The following is a 14,691-nucleotide window of genomic DNA, read 5'->3' on the forward strand; positions in this document are numbered from 1 at the left end:
AGCATCTATGTTGAACATCCAGTATGCTCCTATCTTAATGATCAGAGTCCGCAAACAAACAGCAGATATTTAAAACAAAAGCGTTCATGGCAGATCTGCAATCTCCAGTTTTATTATTCCAGGTTTATCAAATCCCTTTAGTTGAAAGATCCAGCTCAGCTTTAACATCCTTTGGGACGTTTAAATGTAGGAGGTCCACAGACATTTCGGTGTTCGAAGAGAAGAAAAAAAAAAGAAAAAGAAAAAGAAAAGCAAAAAAAAAAACAAATGGAATTTTTTTTTTTTCAGATACAAAGAACGGGCAATCTTTCCCTAGGAAAAATAATCTTAACATATTAAAGATGATTTTATTTGCACAACCTGGATTGTCTATAGATCAGATATATAGATATTTCAAAACTTTTTATATTCAAAATACTTTCAGAACAGTTTATTATAATAGATCAGGTCACTAATCGTTTAACACAGGCAGGAAAAAAAAAATCATTGCAAAAAAAAAAAAAAAAAAAGTATTGCCAAAAAAAGGAATGCCTGCATGATATTTTTGTCCTGCTTTCATAAAAAACATAATTCTTCTGAACATTTTACCAAAGAAAACCCGCATAATAGGAAAGGTGTCACAGTTTCACAATTTGTCTCAGAAGAATTTCGGACAAATCAGATTCACATATAACTGGAAAGAAAAGTTTCTTTTATACTATTCTTTATGGCTTTTTGCAACATGGCAAAATATTACAGCATAAAGCAGACAATCTCCTCACAGAGGAGGAAGGATCTTTGCAGTCAAATGAAAGGAAAGAACTGGTAACTAAAAGTGCAGACTTTCTATATGATCTCTTCTATATGGCAAGTGATGATTGTCTAGCTAACTAAATGCAATGTCCACAGGGAAAGGTGCTTTTGATTCACAATCAGTTGTAAGATTACAATGGAATGGCTCTAGAATCATCCAGGAATCTCAGAGTAAACATGAAAGACTGCAAATTTTGGAATACAACTTCAGGAAAAGAAACTCGTTGACATGAAGGAGGTCTGTCCTGAAATCGGTCGAATGGACTACCGAAGGAATGCAGTGAATGAAAACGTATAAAAAATAAAATCAATTGGAATTGCTTCTATTAAGCCAAGCCTTCTATCGTTCTCTCAGTTTTTCGGTTGATAGGCAATGGATGCGCTTCAGTGTTGAAAATCCAATGTTCTAACGGTAGAAGCTCATCATCCGAAAATAATAAGTAGAGATATCTGAAAGTGAAAAACAGAATAAATAAATGAAAAAAAATTGAATCTGCCCAAGCTTTAGCATCCTTGTTATGACAATAAATCTGGCAGTAAAGCGGTTCTAAAACAGTAATTGGTGTTGCAATTACTGTTATTTTGAAATGTAGAAGAAATTAAACAGTGACCAAGCTAAGGTGTGGCAGAGTTGACATCGCTGCAGGAAACCTTTGGCAAGTAAAACAAAGGAAAATGTATCTAGACTCAAACAAACCAATGGTTCAGATTTTTAAGTGGAACTATACTCCCCTTGAGGCTGGGTTCACACTGATGTGGTGCAAGAACCACAGAGATTCCTGTGAGGTTCCCACACTGCATCAGAATCACAGGCAGTTCACACTGTGCTCTGCGAACCGTTGCGGGTGTCAATATAAAGGCAATGACACCCCCAAATCAGTTCAAAGAATGCAGTGCGAACTGTGGAATCGGATTGCATGGATCTGAACACCAATGCAATCTGATTCCAGTGCGGACAAAAACGTACTCACTGTAAAAATCCATTTCTCTGAACTTGACAGACACATAAATCATAACTACCGGGTTAGATCACCTTCTGTAGGAGTATGACTAAGCAGAACAAAAAAACACTTGGCTATGCCCATGGGCCATCCTCAGCTAATATATAACCCCCTCTCTGCTATAGGTATTTAGTTTAGTAGAAAGCAGTATTAGAAGTATCAAAAAATCCTTAGTGGAGTGGGTAGTGTGTCCGTCGACAGAGAAAAGAAATTTGTGGCGAGTAAAAAATCCCATTTTCTCTTTAATTCATCGATGGACACAGCGCTCCATAAATCATAACTAGATGGTCAATGACTAGAGGGTCATTCAAAAGCAGTGCTAAAAGGAAAATGAGGGATGCGGATAATAACCCAAAGCTAAACACATGAGCCCTAACCGAGTCACAGGAGCCCTATCTAAAAAATAAAAATGTAAATAAAAACACCCCTTAAAGAGGGAACATCACCTCTTAAACAACAGCCTGCAAAACCTTGCGGCCAAAAGAAGCATCTGCAGATACCAAAATATCCGCTTTGTAGAACTTGGTGAAAGTATGCACCAATGACCAAGTGGCTGCCTGGCAAACCTGAGATATGGACGCTTGATGACTGAAGGACCAAGAAGTACTCCCCGCACGATCTGTAGAATGCGCCATGACAGAGAAAGGAGGAACTCAACCTTTAATAGAATAGGCCTGAGTCACAGTCAGTCTGATCCATACAAACCTCTATCCCTCAGTACCTGGCTTTCAATAGCTAAGCCATTAAAACCTGCGACTGTAAAGCAGGATGGTGGATCAGCCTTTGGGACAACTGGTCTTCTCTGAGAGCAAGCTTCTCAAAGGACGTTTACGGCCACCAGAATGATTGGAAGACCCTAACCCTTGTTTCCTCGCAGGAACCATGGATGAAACTTGACCTGAGGATGATACCGGCCTTTCCAGTACCCCTAGGACGCCTAAAGAGTCTTCCCAGAGGAACACGTGACTTTGCCACGAACCTCGGTATCCGCCCGTGGAGCTGAAGCTGCATGCAGGTCTGTGCAAACAGAACTGTCTTGAGATGGATACCACCAGACCCAGAATCCGAGTAGGGAGAGAGAACTGTCTGCGTGACTACAGCCGGTGAATCACGGCCTGTGGTTCCCAAAGATTGTCCAAAGGAAGGACCACCCGGCTGAGAATTAAAATTAGACCTAGGTATTTAAATTTCCTGGACAGGGATAGGGGGGACATCGGGTAGTTCAGACGTGACCTGAACCTTTGCAGGAATTATATCCGCACAAGAGGAGTTAGGACCTAAAAAACTTAAAATGGACGAACTTTGCCCCCCTTTTTTGGCACCCCAAAATAATCATTTTGTGGATCCCCTTGATGCCCATGAAGGAGGTCCATGGGGCCGAAAATCCACAAAGATGTCCCCCACCCTAGTTCAGGGTAGACCTTCATGCTGAAGGGGTCTTGTCTGCAGATCTGGAGAAGCCAGCTCTAGGCTTACCAGACCAAGGTTGCTTGGAACCTCCCAGGGAACACTTGAAAGATCTATTTTCCTTATCTGCAGTCCCGGGAGCACAAAATAATTTTCTATGGGCTGAGAAGGAGGGCCCCTATCTGCAACGAGGCTCCTTCTCTTTCTTAAGACTGTGTAAGGAAGGTACTCTTCTCCTGTGAGACCCATTATGATGTCATCCAGAATAGCCCCAACAGGGAATTGCCTTGAAAGGGCAAATCAATGAGAGCTTTCTTGGAGGCTTGGTCTGCAGACCCATTCTTAAGCCACAGCACGCGCTAATCACCACTGGTGAAACAGAAAGCTTGGACAGAACAGGAGCCTCCGCCTTCCTGTCAGCCAGGTCTTTCAAGGACGGGAATTCCTCTACTGGGATCATGGTTGCTTTATTCAACCTGAAAATGGGAGGGTCCACCACTAGTGGACTAGTCCACTTTAAGTGATTTCTCAAAGGGGTAACATACTGAGGAACGTTTGGGGACCACAAAGGGTAGCTTGGGTTGCTCCCATTCCTTATAGATAAACCTGTCAAAATAAGGCAGATAAGTTAACACCTTTGGTGTATGAGGTGAGTTATGCATACCAAAAAGACACAGCCACATCCGTGGCCACATCAGCTGCGGCCTCCATTTTTAAAGTCTCAGGCACTGCAGTAAAAAAAGTGCGTCTACCAGCACTTTCTCATTCGCTGCTGCGACCGTGGAGGAATCATCCTCACTATCGGACAGATCAGGGGGCGTGATATCAAGTCCCCCTGGATGAGCAACGTCAACGGCGGCATCCGGCTCAGAATCAGATGAGACAGACTGAGCAGGGAAAGGGTAACGCTTCCTCCTGTGTCTTTGCCCACACGCTACTTCCACACAGGATACTAAGGATTGTAGAACCGCCGACAGCGCATTCATGAAAAGCTGGTGTTTACCATGGGAAGCTGGGGGGTCAGTAGGGGACATGTGACCCTGCAGTACAAAAAGGTTTAATGGCATTACTTAAGGATCCTCCAATGCTCAGGGTACCTATTAGCAGAGAGAGAGAGAGATACAAGGACCCCGAGGACTAACCACTACCAGCAAGAGGAGCTTTGCAATTGGGACCCAACAACCACCATGGACGTCATCCACTTCATATAGCCCGGGCACAGGAAGAGGAGAAAGATGAAGAGAAGGAGTCTTGGCCAGCTCAACCGAGGGACTTCAGGATGGGAGGAGGGGGGAGGGAGGCCCAGCCTCACCGAGGGACTTTAGGATGGGAGGAGGGAATCCACGGGCAGGCCTGACCATCCCAGGAGGGTACCCGCAACCATCCCAAACGGGAGAGTGTGGGACATGGTGCGGGTGACACTTTAGACAGAATTCTTCACCACCGAAGTGGGGCAGCAGTCGGCCAAGGAAACTATGTGATCAGTACCCGGTCGTATGTGAAGCTGTGAGACGCTTAACTCGCATGCCAGCCTCTGTCCGTGAGGCTATGTTGCGGCCGACCTAGCGCGTAGCTACGTGCTGGTCAGACTGGGGGGGGACCACTGGATCTAAATTATCCAGCCTGTCACCCAGACAGTTGATTGTAGAACTCCCAAGAGAAAAAAAAAAGACGCATGGAAGGAGAAAAAAAATTGCTAGGACCAAGAGATCACAGCAGGGAGCCTAGGTCTTTACTCCTGACTAGACACAAAAAAAATCAGAATACCTAGAGCAAAGAAGGGGTTATATACTAGCTGAGGATGGTCCATAAAAGCGTTTTTTGTTCTGCCTAGTCAAACTCCCGCAGAAGGTAATATAACCCTGTAGTTATGTGTCCGTTGATAAATGAAAGAAAAAGGGTCCTGCAAGGTTTTGGTGTGGATCCAGTGCGAACTGAGCCATACAGAATGGCTTGAATGGCTTAATTTACATGTCATTTGTACAGAAATATGGTGTGATTCCTGTACAAATGACATGAGATGAAGTAGACCGCATCAGTGTTAACCCAGCAATGCGCTGTCCCCGGAAATCCCTGCCAACCACCAAAGCTTCGGGTGGCCGGTTTTTGGGTCTTGATAGCCAACCGTTGTCATTGGCCGGGTTGAGGTGAAGTCACTATCACGCATGTCCGGGGGCTCCATCAGATTTAGCATTGGGCAGCATACTGTACAAGGATGGACAGGCAGGGAGGAAGCTTTAATGCAGAAGAGACCAAGCAAGAACAAAAAAAAAAAAAAAAAAAGCGACTTAACAGGCACCTTTTAAATATGATCAGTTTTAAAAAAAAAAAATCTTGAATTTAAATTATTCATTTACAACACATAGAATGATTTTGCAAGTTTGAATAACATCTCTTGGGTTGGTAATTCCATTTAATTTCATATTTGTACACAGCAATTTATAAATCCTAATTCTCCATCATTTCAGATTGCTGGGAACTTAACTAGACATTTGCTGAAAGTTATACTTCACACATTGATGTTATGTAACAGTGATTCACTCATTCCATAGCTTTGGATTATTCCTCAACATATTTCATGAACCAAATGTTCACTTCTTCAGGAGATTATCAACATAGGATATAAATTCACAATGTACAAACATATACATCTTTCTGTTTATAATTCTTCCTTCTGGGGTCCTAGATTTAAAACATACTGTATACCAAGAATTATTTCCAACCACTATAAGGTGCCATACTTGTGCAAGAGTCGGACCAGCTTCCATGGACAGAGGAGAAGAGAAGCAGAAGAACCCACGGTGGATATTTCTACAGGGACAAATTCATCCCATTATATAGTGCATGAGTGAATGGGTAAGAATGATCACAATTTGTTTAGACAAATGTCTTACATTGCTATATCCCAGAATCAAGTATTCTCATCCTTGTACATTAAAGGAGGATTGTGAACCAGGGACAAGAATCACCCATAGATGAACTCATGTTCCTGGGTTTCTATACATTAGTGATCCCAGTAGATTAGGATCAAGTCAGCCTAAGATTACTAAAAAGGAAAAATTAAAAGTGTTCTAACTTTGTTTACGGGGCACATAGATTTTCCCATATAATCCTAGGATGTTAACCCCTAACCTCAGTAATACAATATATAGGAAATCCTCACCATTCCCCCATATGTTATTTATAAACTATGGTATTATATACACAATGATATCCCATAACACATGGGTGCATATACAAATGTGTCAATGCTAAAGTACAAACAATATCATCCCCAAAAATCCCCAATGCAATGGATGCAATTAGGCCATTAAAAATTGTGTGGGGGTGGAGGTTTCTAGAGAATTTAGGTATTAACTGTAAAATACAAAATAGTCCCATATCGTCCGCTATGTGGCCAGCGTCTTACCACATGCTGCAAGCTGTTCAAGGATAGTGTCTTTGTCTGCGTGGTGCGAATTTAAGACATCAGCAGTGTGGGCATGTAAGTCATAGCATACAGCGCAGTGACAATGGGAGGACGGGTGCATTTGCAGTGTGGAGAGGAAAAACTTGAAAAACTGTGCCACCGCAAGGAGAAAGAAATCCACAAGAGCTGCACCCTGAAATATGCAAGCAGGAAAAGGAACCAGTTTCTCAGGAATAGCATAGTCTATTTCTCATGGAGGCACCAACTATCCCCATAAAGCGCATGAAATAGTCTGGCCTAGTCCGTCGGAGCAGGTACCTAGAGTTTCTGGAAACTCTTAAAAATTCTGGGATATAGGAAATGTAGTTATTTGTTTAAACAAATTGTGATCATTCTTACTGATTAATTATACTATAATGGGTTGGAGTTCATTCCTGTAGAAAATTTTGCTTTGGGTTTCTTCTGCTCTCCTCCTCCGACCTTTGAATCTGGTCAGACTCTTGCACAAGTATGGAACCCTGATTTTATAGTTGCTGGAAATAATTCTAAGTATACAGAACTTTATTAATCTAGTACAGTACAGGTTCTTTATACGGACAAAAATGTATGTGGCATATTTGCATTATATATTCATTTGTTAATATCCTCCTGAAGTGAATGCTGTTTATGAAACATGTTGAGGAAAAATGCAGATTTATGGAATGATTGAATTACTGTCTAACATCAACATGTAAACTATAACTTGTAAAAAAAATTCTCGCTAAATTCATAGCAATATGAAATGATGGGGGATTAAAATTGCAAATATGGACTGAAATGGTATTGCTAGCCCAAAAGATGGTTTTATTTTGTAAATTTATCTTTCAAGGTGCAAATGTTTATTGAATTGATTGTATTTAAAAAAAGGTACCTGTTAATTTCCAAAAATTTGTTGAGCTCCTACACGTTTTAGGCAGTGTGTACACATCCTTTATTAATGGGCAGTACAGGTGGTAGATTCCTTTGGATACCCATACATTTATAAAAACCATCCAGGATTCTCTAGAACTGTTACAATATATCTCTTACTAACAAGATGTATTGATTTCCTGTATTCCACAGCTCCATCTACTGGTCTCAATGCAGTATTTTCCGGTTTTAGGTTTTACCATTTACAAATATTGCTACAGATTCATATATATTTCATGACATAGAATTGCAAGCTGATCCATTTGTTGAGCGGGTGGGGGACATATTTTCAAAAAGTGTCTACAACTCTGTAAAAAACTTTCCTGTTGGGTGTGTGCTATCCACATACTGCCAAAGGGTGCTTCAAATTTTTGACTAAGGCTGGCCATACACTATACAATTTTCTTATTCAATTTCCTTTAGATTTACCTATAACTATGTAGTGCAAGGGCATGCATGATTGTATACAAATTAAAAGTGTTTAGGTTTGACCTCATATTATATGGTTTTGGTAAATCTAAAGGAAAGTTGAACAAGAAAATTGTATAGTCAGCCTAAGTCTGTGCAAAAAAGAAAGGAAAAGGAGGCGCAAACACCTAGTGCATTACCCGTGGTATGCATCCGTTTGGAGTTCCCTGCCTGAGGAGAGCAGCACGCCAGTCTTCCCCTTCGGAGTGAGCGCTTGGCTGTTATATCTGTTTGTTTTAAGTCTGTGCAAAGCCTGTGGTCATCTGTTTTGCTACCAAAACACCAATTACCATCTTGTTCCCAAACATACTTACTTGAGTGTCTCTGCAAGGTAAAAACTTTGCTGAACGTCATCATGGCTTGGGTGTGTAGCGTAAACATCTCTGACTCCAGAATAGCCTGCTTCAACACGGCAGAATTTTTCTAAAGCCTGGCAACAACAAGAACACAATTAGGCTGCTGCACATGAATCTGTCAATGTTTCGATTAACCTGCAAAATCCAATTACCTTTCACATTTCTGCCAATTGAAAGCACCTTGTTGCAAATAATATGGGCATGGTTTCAATTTACAAAGACCGATAAGAGAAAGAAGAGAATGTATGCGACTTTTTGTTGGGCAGCAAGTCAATTAACATTGCCAGGTTTCAGTGACATTTTGGATTTACAGTTGTACTATATTAGAGCATTAGTATAATAAGATTCATTGAGATGCATACAAATTCTCATAAGACCAAAATTTAACATGCTGAAAATGTGTCCATGCAAAATTGCATACCTTGTTCAAAGATTTAAAACGTGTACAGCTCTGTATACATGCTAAGTATTGGATTTATTTTTTAAAGCCTTAACTGAACGGCATAGAGAACAATCTTAATGTTCAACACAGTATACACTGAAAAATATTTTTATGTACAACTCAATGATATCAATATGGGTAAAGCTTGTATGGCCCTCTGCTTATGCACACTAATGCAAATTTTGTTTTTTAAATCAGCATTCTTCTAATTTAGCTAGAAGTAGACGTGACTTCCATACCTGTATTCTAAATGTGACATAAACCAAAATAAAAATTTAATATAGTAAAGCATGTTTTGTGCACTCAAGCTATCAACTGCCATTCTATATAAGCCTTCATGCATAAAAAGTTCATAGAAACCAGTCAGGTTTTTCTGCACTGCAACAATAATGTAGTTGGTAATTGTAAGCAAATGTGCTTTGCTTTAAAGTGGCCCGGTTAATCAAAGGGTTACTCGGTATGTAAAAGCATACCTGTAATAAAAGCAGAAATATACTTGTCTTTCAGTCAGCGTGTTTGTTGAAGCATAGCCTTTACGCTGCTTCCAATTGCTGCACGTATTCTACACTTCCACGTAGAAGGCTGCACTCCCACTTTATGCTGCCTGTCAGTGCGGTTGTTTTTATGGATATTTGCAAACTTCAACAAAACCAATATTGCATGGTGTGGGAGTGCAGCCATACGATTTCTTTTTCAAATCTGAAGGTATGCTGTGGAAGCTGGCGTCAAGCTGTCAGCAACCGATTCCTGTAAGTTGCCAGGTGGGGCCTCCATGGGTTGGACTTCTTTTTCAAACATTTCACAGATGCTCTAATGGATTGAGATCTGGAGAATTTGGAATTCAAGTCAATGCCTCAAACCCATATTCCTCAAAGCATTCTTGAATTCATCAGGCCAGACCAACTTCCATTGCTCCTGTGGCCCATTTCTGATGCTGATGCACGTGTTCGCATGGGCACCCTGAACGTTCTGCAGCTACACAGTCCCATACGCAATTGTGGTACACTGTGTGTTCTGACACGTTTCAATCAGAACCAGCATTAACTTTTTTAAGCAATGCAAAGCTACAGTAGCTCTTCTGTTGGATTGGGCTACACGGGCCAGACTTTGCTCCCCACATAGGTTACTGTCTTGGCTGCCCATGACCCTGTCCATTGGTTCGCAAGTGTTCCTCCCTTGCACCACTTTTGCTAGGTCCTGACCACTGCAGACTGGGGACACAAGAGCTGCAGTTTGAAAAAGCTCTGACTCAGTCATCTAGACCTTACAATTTGGCCCTGATCAATGCCACTCAAATCATTACGCTTGCCCACCTTTTTTTGCTTTCAACTTATTTTCAGGGACAACATTCACTTACTGCCTAATATATCTGACCTACTCTAGATGCCATTGTCACAAAATCATTGTATTCACTTTAGCACTCAGTGGTTATAAGTTTATGGCTGATCGGTGTCCCTACAGAACATATAAACTGGCAAAAGGAACCACTGCCTGCACTGGGGGAAACCGGTATTTGATTAATCTGACTACTTAAATACTTACAGCTGTCTAGTAGCAGCAAGGATGCAGAATGTCAACAAAAGGTATAGTTTTCATGCGCTTTCACTCTGGAAAAGCGTGGAAAAATCATACCAGTGTGAAAGGGGCCTTAAATTACAGGCATGCTTGTGCACCTTTCATGTAGCACATATTACTTTTAAGGTGAACAGAGTCCTGCTTGTATGTCAAGTTTGAAAAAGGACAGGTTGAAACATAGGATTTTTTTCAGAACAAAGAAAGGAAGAGTAACTACAAGATGAAGATCAAAATAGAAAGTGGCAATGGAAGAAACTAAGAACAAAAAAGAATTGTTGATTGTCCACAAAGTCAGCATATTTGGAAATAGCTGGTATTGACCGGTGAATGAACCTCTAAAAAAGGTAAATCAAGCGTTTGTCTCATTTAGCAGGCGATTACTACAATTATGCAGAACCAACTGGCAAGACACAGTGATGCAAAGATGGTCTGGCTGCACCTGCAGAGCTTTGCAAATGAGATCCCAAAGGAGGCATAATGTACTGTGCTGTGCTTGTCTCCAACAGTTTCGTATATAAAATAGGTCATCATAAAAACATGTGTCCAGTTTATATGTGTAGACTTATGATAAAGTATTCCACTTAGACAATAGAACACATTTTTTAGTGAATGGTTGAGCCTTTTTTTTTTTTATTATTCTTTGCAGACATACAGAGAGGAGTGCTTTGCACAGTTTTCTTTATTGGTTTGGTTTTCATTCACTGGGCTTGACTAGTTTGTACTGGCTGCTAGCACCTTCCTACTAATCTTGGAAAAACCCTACCATGGAGTTGTGGCAGTGGTTTACTACATTTTTTCAGATGAGCTTAGAGTGGCTTGACCGAACAGGACCATTCCTGAAGATATTACTACAAATGCACAGTAATAACCACAGGCAGAATCTGGAGGTCAAGACAGGACCATATCCTCAAATAGCAGGTATGCCCCTATAGATGGTTTTATATTTGAAAGTGCTAGGGGGAGCACAACAGGGAGACAGGGTCTTATCCATGACAGAGAACAAATAGGTAGGTACAGAGCAAGGTGAACAAAAAATAAAGGAACAGAGCGCACACCGCCCTAGTGTAACACCATTTATTTGAAGTTAATAGAAGCCATAAAAACAGGTACTCACAAACAGATAGGAAGTCATGCATGGAAATAAATATCCCCCGATGATGTTTACAGGGCTGTCTCCTCCTAGCCTCGGCGGCTCAGCTGTTCGTCCTGCACTAGTCAGTGAGTATCGTACGGCTAAGCCAACCGCCTCGGATTACTCAAGGAGACTCGATGTGGTGAGCCTGCGCACGGTCCAGCCGCCGCCGCACACCCTCCAAGAGCCGGATGCTATAGCCGCTCAGAGAAACTGACAATGCGGTTAAGCAGAGGGAGACTCCACGATCGGGACCCAGAGCATGACTTGCATGGGGTTGCTAAGGACAACGTTTCGGAGGCGTAGCCTCCTTCTTCAGATCTCAACACCCCAGAGATCCTTTGCCCTCATTTATATAACAATATAGCGGCTCCTCCCCTCACTATTTCTTAAAGGGACATGACAATAGAGAGCCTGTAATCAGGGGCAATAATATCCAAACATTCATATATATCCATGAATTGTACATATCTAATAAAAATGTATAAAAGTGAATAAGTTCATAATACAATAAAAACTTTAAAAAAAAAAAAAAAATTTTATACACACATATATACACACATATATATATATATACACAATATACATATATAAACCTACATGACACTGTGGAGACTAGACTAACAAAACAAGATAAACACCATATATGTGCGCATATGTATCTCAAAATATTCCCGTATACTGATACTGGGTGCGTATAAAGGAACACACATGCCAACATATATGTACACTGACATAGAAGACCATAAGAGATGAGGAAGATGTAAATATATGCTGACAACATGTAAAATATATAGACTGGTACATACATAAAAACAAAGTTTTAAATCAAAGTGCCAACCTCCAATTCCTCATTCAAGCCATCGGGGGACATAGAGTTAAGCGTAAATATCCAATACGTTTCGCGCATACATAGACGCGAAAATCTTTCACCTTCTGATAATGTCATAGGGATGGCTTCAATACCAAATAACTCTAACCCCTCAGTGTTGCCCCCATTTACTTGGCAAAAATGGCGGGGAACACTAGGTTTGTCTTTCTTTTGTTCGATGAACCGGCGATGTTCACCAAATCTGGTTCTCATAGCCCTCACCGTTCTGCCCACGTAGAATAATCCACATGGGCACCGCAGACCATATACAACAAATTGTGTGCCGCAGCAGACAAACTGTTGAATATTAAATGTCCGCCCATCTTTTCCAACAAAGTGCTTTTTCCCATGGTGCATGAAATTACAGGCCATGCACCTTTTGAGTTTACATCTATAGGAGCCCACCATATTTAGGAATAACGGGATGTTATTTACTGACCGTTGTTTCTTGTTTTTAATTTGACTAGGTGCCACAATATTCCGGACACTTCTAGCCCGTTTAAAAACGATCTTAGGTTTAGTAGGAAGTACTCTACATAGGGCGGAGTCTTGCATAAGGATGGGCCAATGTTTTTTAATTGCCCTTTTGACAGCCCAATGTTGATTGGTAAACTTGGTAATAAAGAGGGTATTAGAGGATTCCTCACTTTTACCTTCAATCCTTCTACTCTCGCCACCCATAGTATACCTATCAATGGCCTCATCAATGTGCTCCTCACGGTACCCTTTTTCTAGAAATCTTCTCTTTAATATATCAGCCTGCACCAGGTACTCTGAGACTTCTGTACAATTCCTACGCAACCTACAAAATTGGCTGTGGGGTATATTCTCCTTCCACTTAGGTAAATGGCAACTTGTACGATGTAAGTATGAGTTGCCTGCAGTCTCCTTAAAATGCGTCCTAGAGGTGATGTTTCCATCAGCATCCCAGGATAGCTCTAAATCCAGAAATACCAAAGTTAGCGCATCGACTACATGTGTGAAGCTGATACCATAGGGATTGGAATTGCAGTAGGCCACAAATTCAGAAACTGAATTGAGGTCACCATCCCATATGATAATCACATCGTCGATGTAGCGCCCATAATAAACAAGATGCTTGGCAAATGGGTTCCGGGTCCAAATATGATTTTTTTCCCAGAAACCCATAAACAAGTTAGCATAGCTCGTCGCAAAATGTGCACCCATAGCTGTGCCAGCAACTTGTCTATAAAATGAGCCATCAAACTGGAAGTAGTTTCTTTCCAGCGCAAATTTAGTGCACGAGCATATAAATTCAGACTGAAGCGGGTGCATGTATTCCGCCTCAGAAAGAAAATACTCCACTGCTCTTAACCCACCCTCATGCGGAATAGATGTGTAGAGAGAACACACATCTAGGGATAACCACAGATAGTTGGCTTCCCATTTATATTTTACCAAGGTGTCCAAAACCTGGGAGGAATCCTTAATGTAGGCCGGCAGGGACGTCACCAATGGTTGTAAGAATAGATCTACATATTGGGATATTTTGCTGGTGATGCCTTCCATACCAGCCACAATAGGTCTCCCAGGTGGACACCTGGGGTCCTTGTGGACCTTAGGGATGTGGTAAAAATAGGGCGTCTTGAAATAATTATTAAGGAAAAAAGATTTTTCTGCCTTACTGATGATTCCAGCGGCTATAGCATCCGGCTCTTGGAGGGTGTGCGGCGGCGGCTGGACCGTGCGCAGGCTCACCACATCGAGTCTCCTTGAGTAATCCGAGGCGGTTGGCTTAGCCGTACGATACTCACTGACTAGTGCAGGACGAACAGCTGAGCCGCCGAGGCTAGGAGGAGACAGCCCTGTAAACATCATCGGGGGATATTTATTTCCATGCATGACTTCCTATCTGTTTGTGAGTACCTGTTTTTATGGCTTCTATTAACTTCAAATAAATGGTGTTACACTAGGGCGGTGTGCGCTCTGTTCCTTTATTTTTTGTACAGCTGCTTTGCCTCATATCCCATGGAGAGTTAGGAGAGCTGCCACGCTTCATTCATGTGTCTCACCACAGGCCATATTACAAGATTCCCCAGCTTGAGAATCAATCTCCAGGATCTGCGCAGGGACTGGTAATGTGTGTTTTCACAGAGCAAGGTGAACAGAAGTATACCTCCCATGCCCAGTTAGTAGCTGCTCCAGGTGTATTAAATTACCACCTAAAGATTGGCTTGGCATGAAGTCGTCAAGGCTGCAAACTTTTTTTTTTTTTAACTTCCTGAGATTATGCCCAGCACTTTCGAACCTTGGGCAAGAAATCAAGGAA

At 41.5% G+C, this 14,691-nt stretch overlaps 1 protein-coding gene across 1 annotated transcript in view; it reads right to left on the reverse strand.

The window, feature by feature from the left end:
* Window positions 1–333: 333 nt before the first annotated feature.
* MAN1A1 (mannosidase alpha class 1A member 1) overlaps window positions 334–14,691 on the reverse strand; it is a 357,303-nt gene continuing 342,945 nt past the window's right edge. The window contains exons 11-12 of the mRNA XM_082252272.1: window positions 8,340–8,455; window positions 334–1,242 (exon numbers count right to left, since the gene is read on the reverse strand). Coding sequence (XP_082108398.1) covers window positions 1,119–1,242; window positions 8,340–8,455 — 240 coding nt within the window. The 3' untranslated portion in view covers window positions 334–1,118. The remainder of the gene's footprint in view (window positions 1,243–8,339; window positions 8,456–14,691) is intronic.

This window comes from Pelophylax lessonae, assembly GCF_965119305.1.
Source record: "Pelophylax lessonae genome assembly, chromosome: 3".
Classification (NCBI taxonomy): domain Eukaryota; kingdom Metazoa; phylum Chordata; class Amphibia; order Anura; family Ranidae; genus Pelophylax; species Pelophylax lessonae.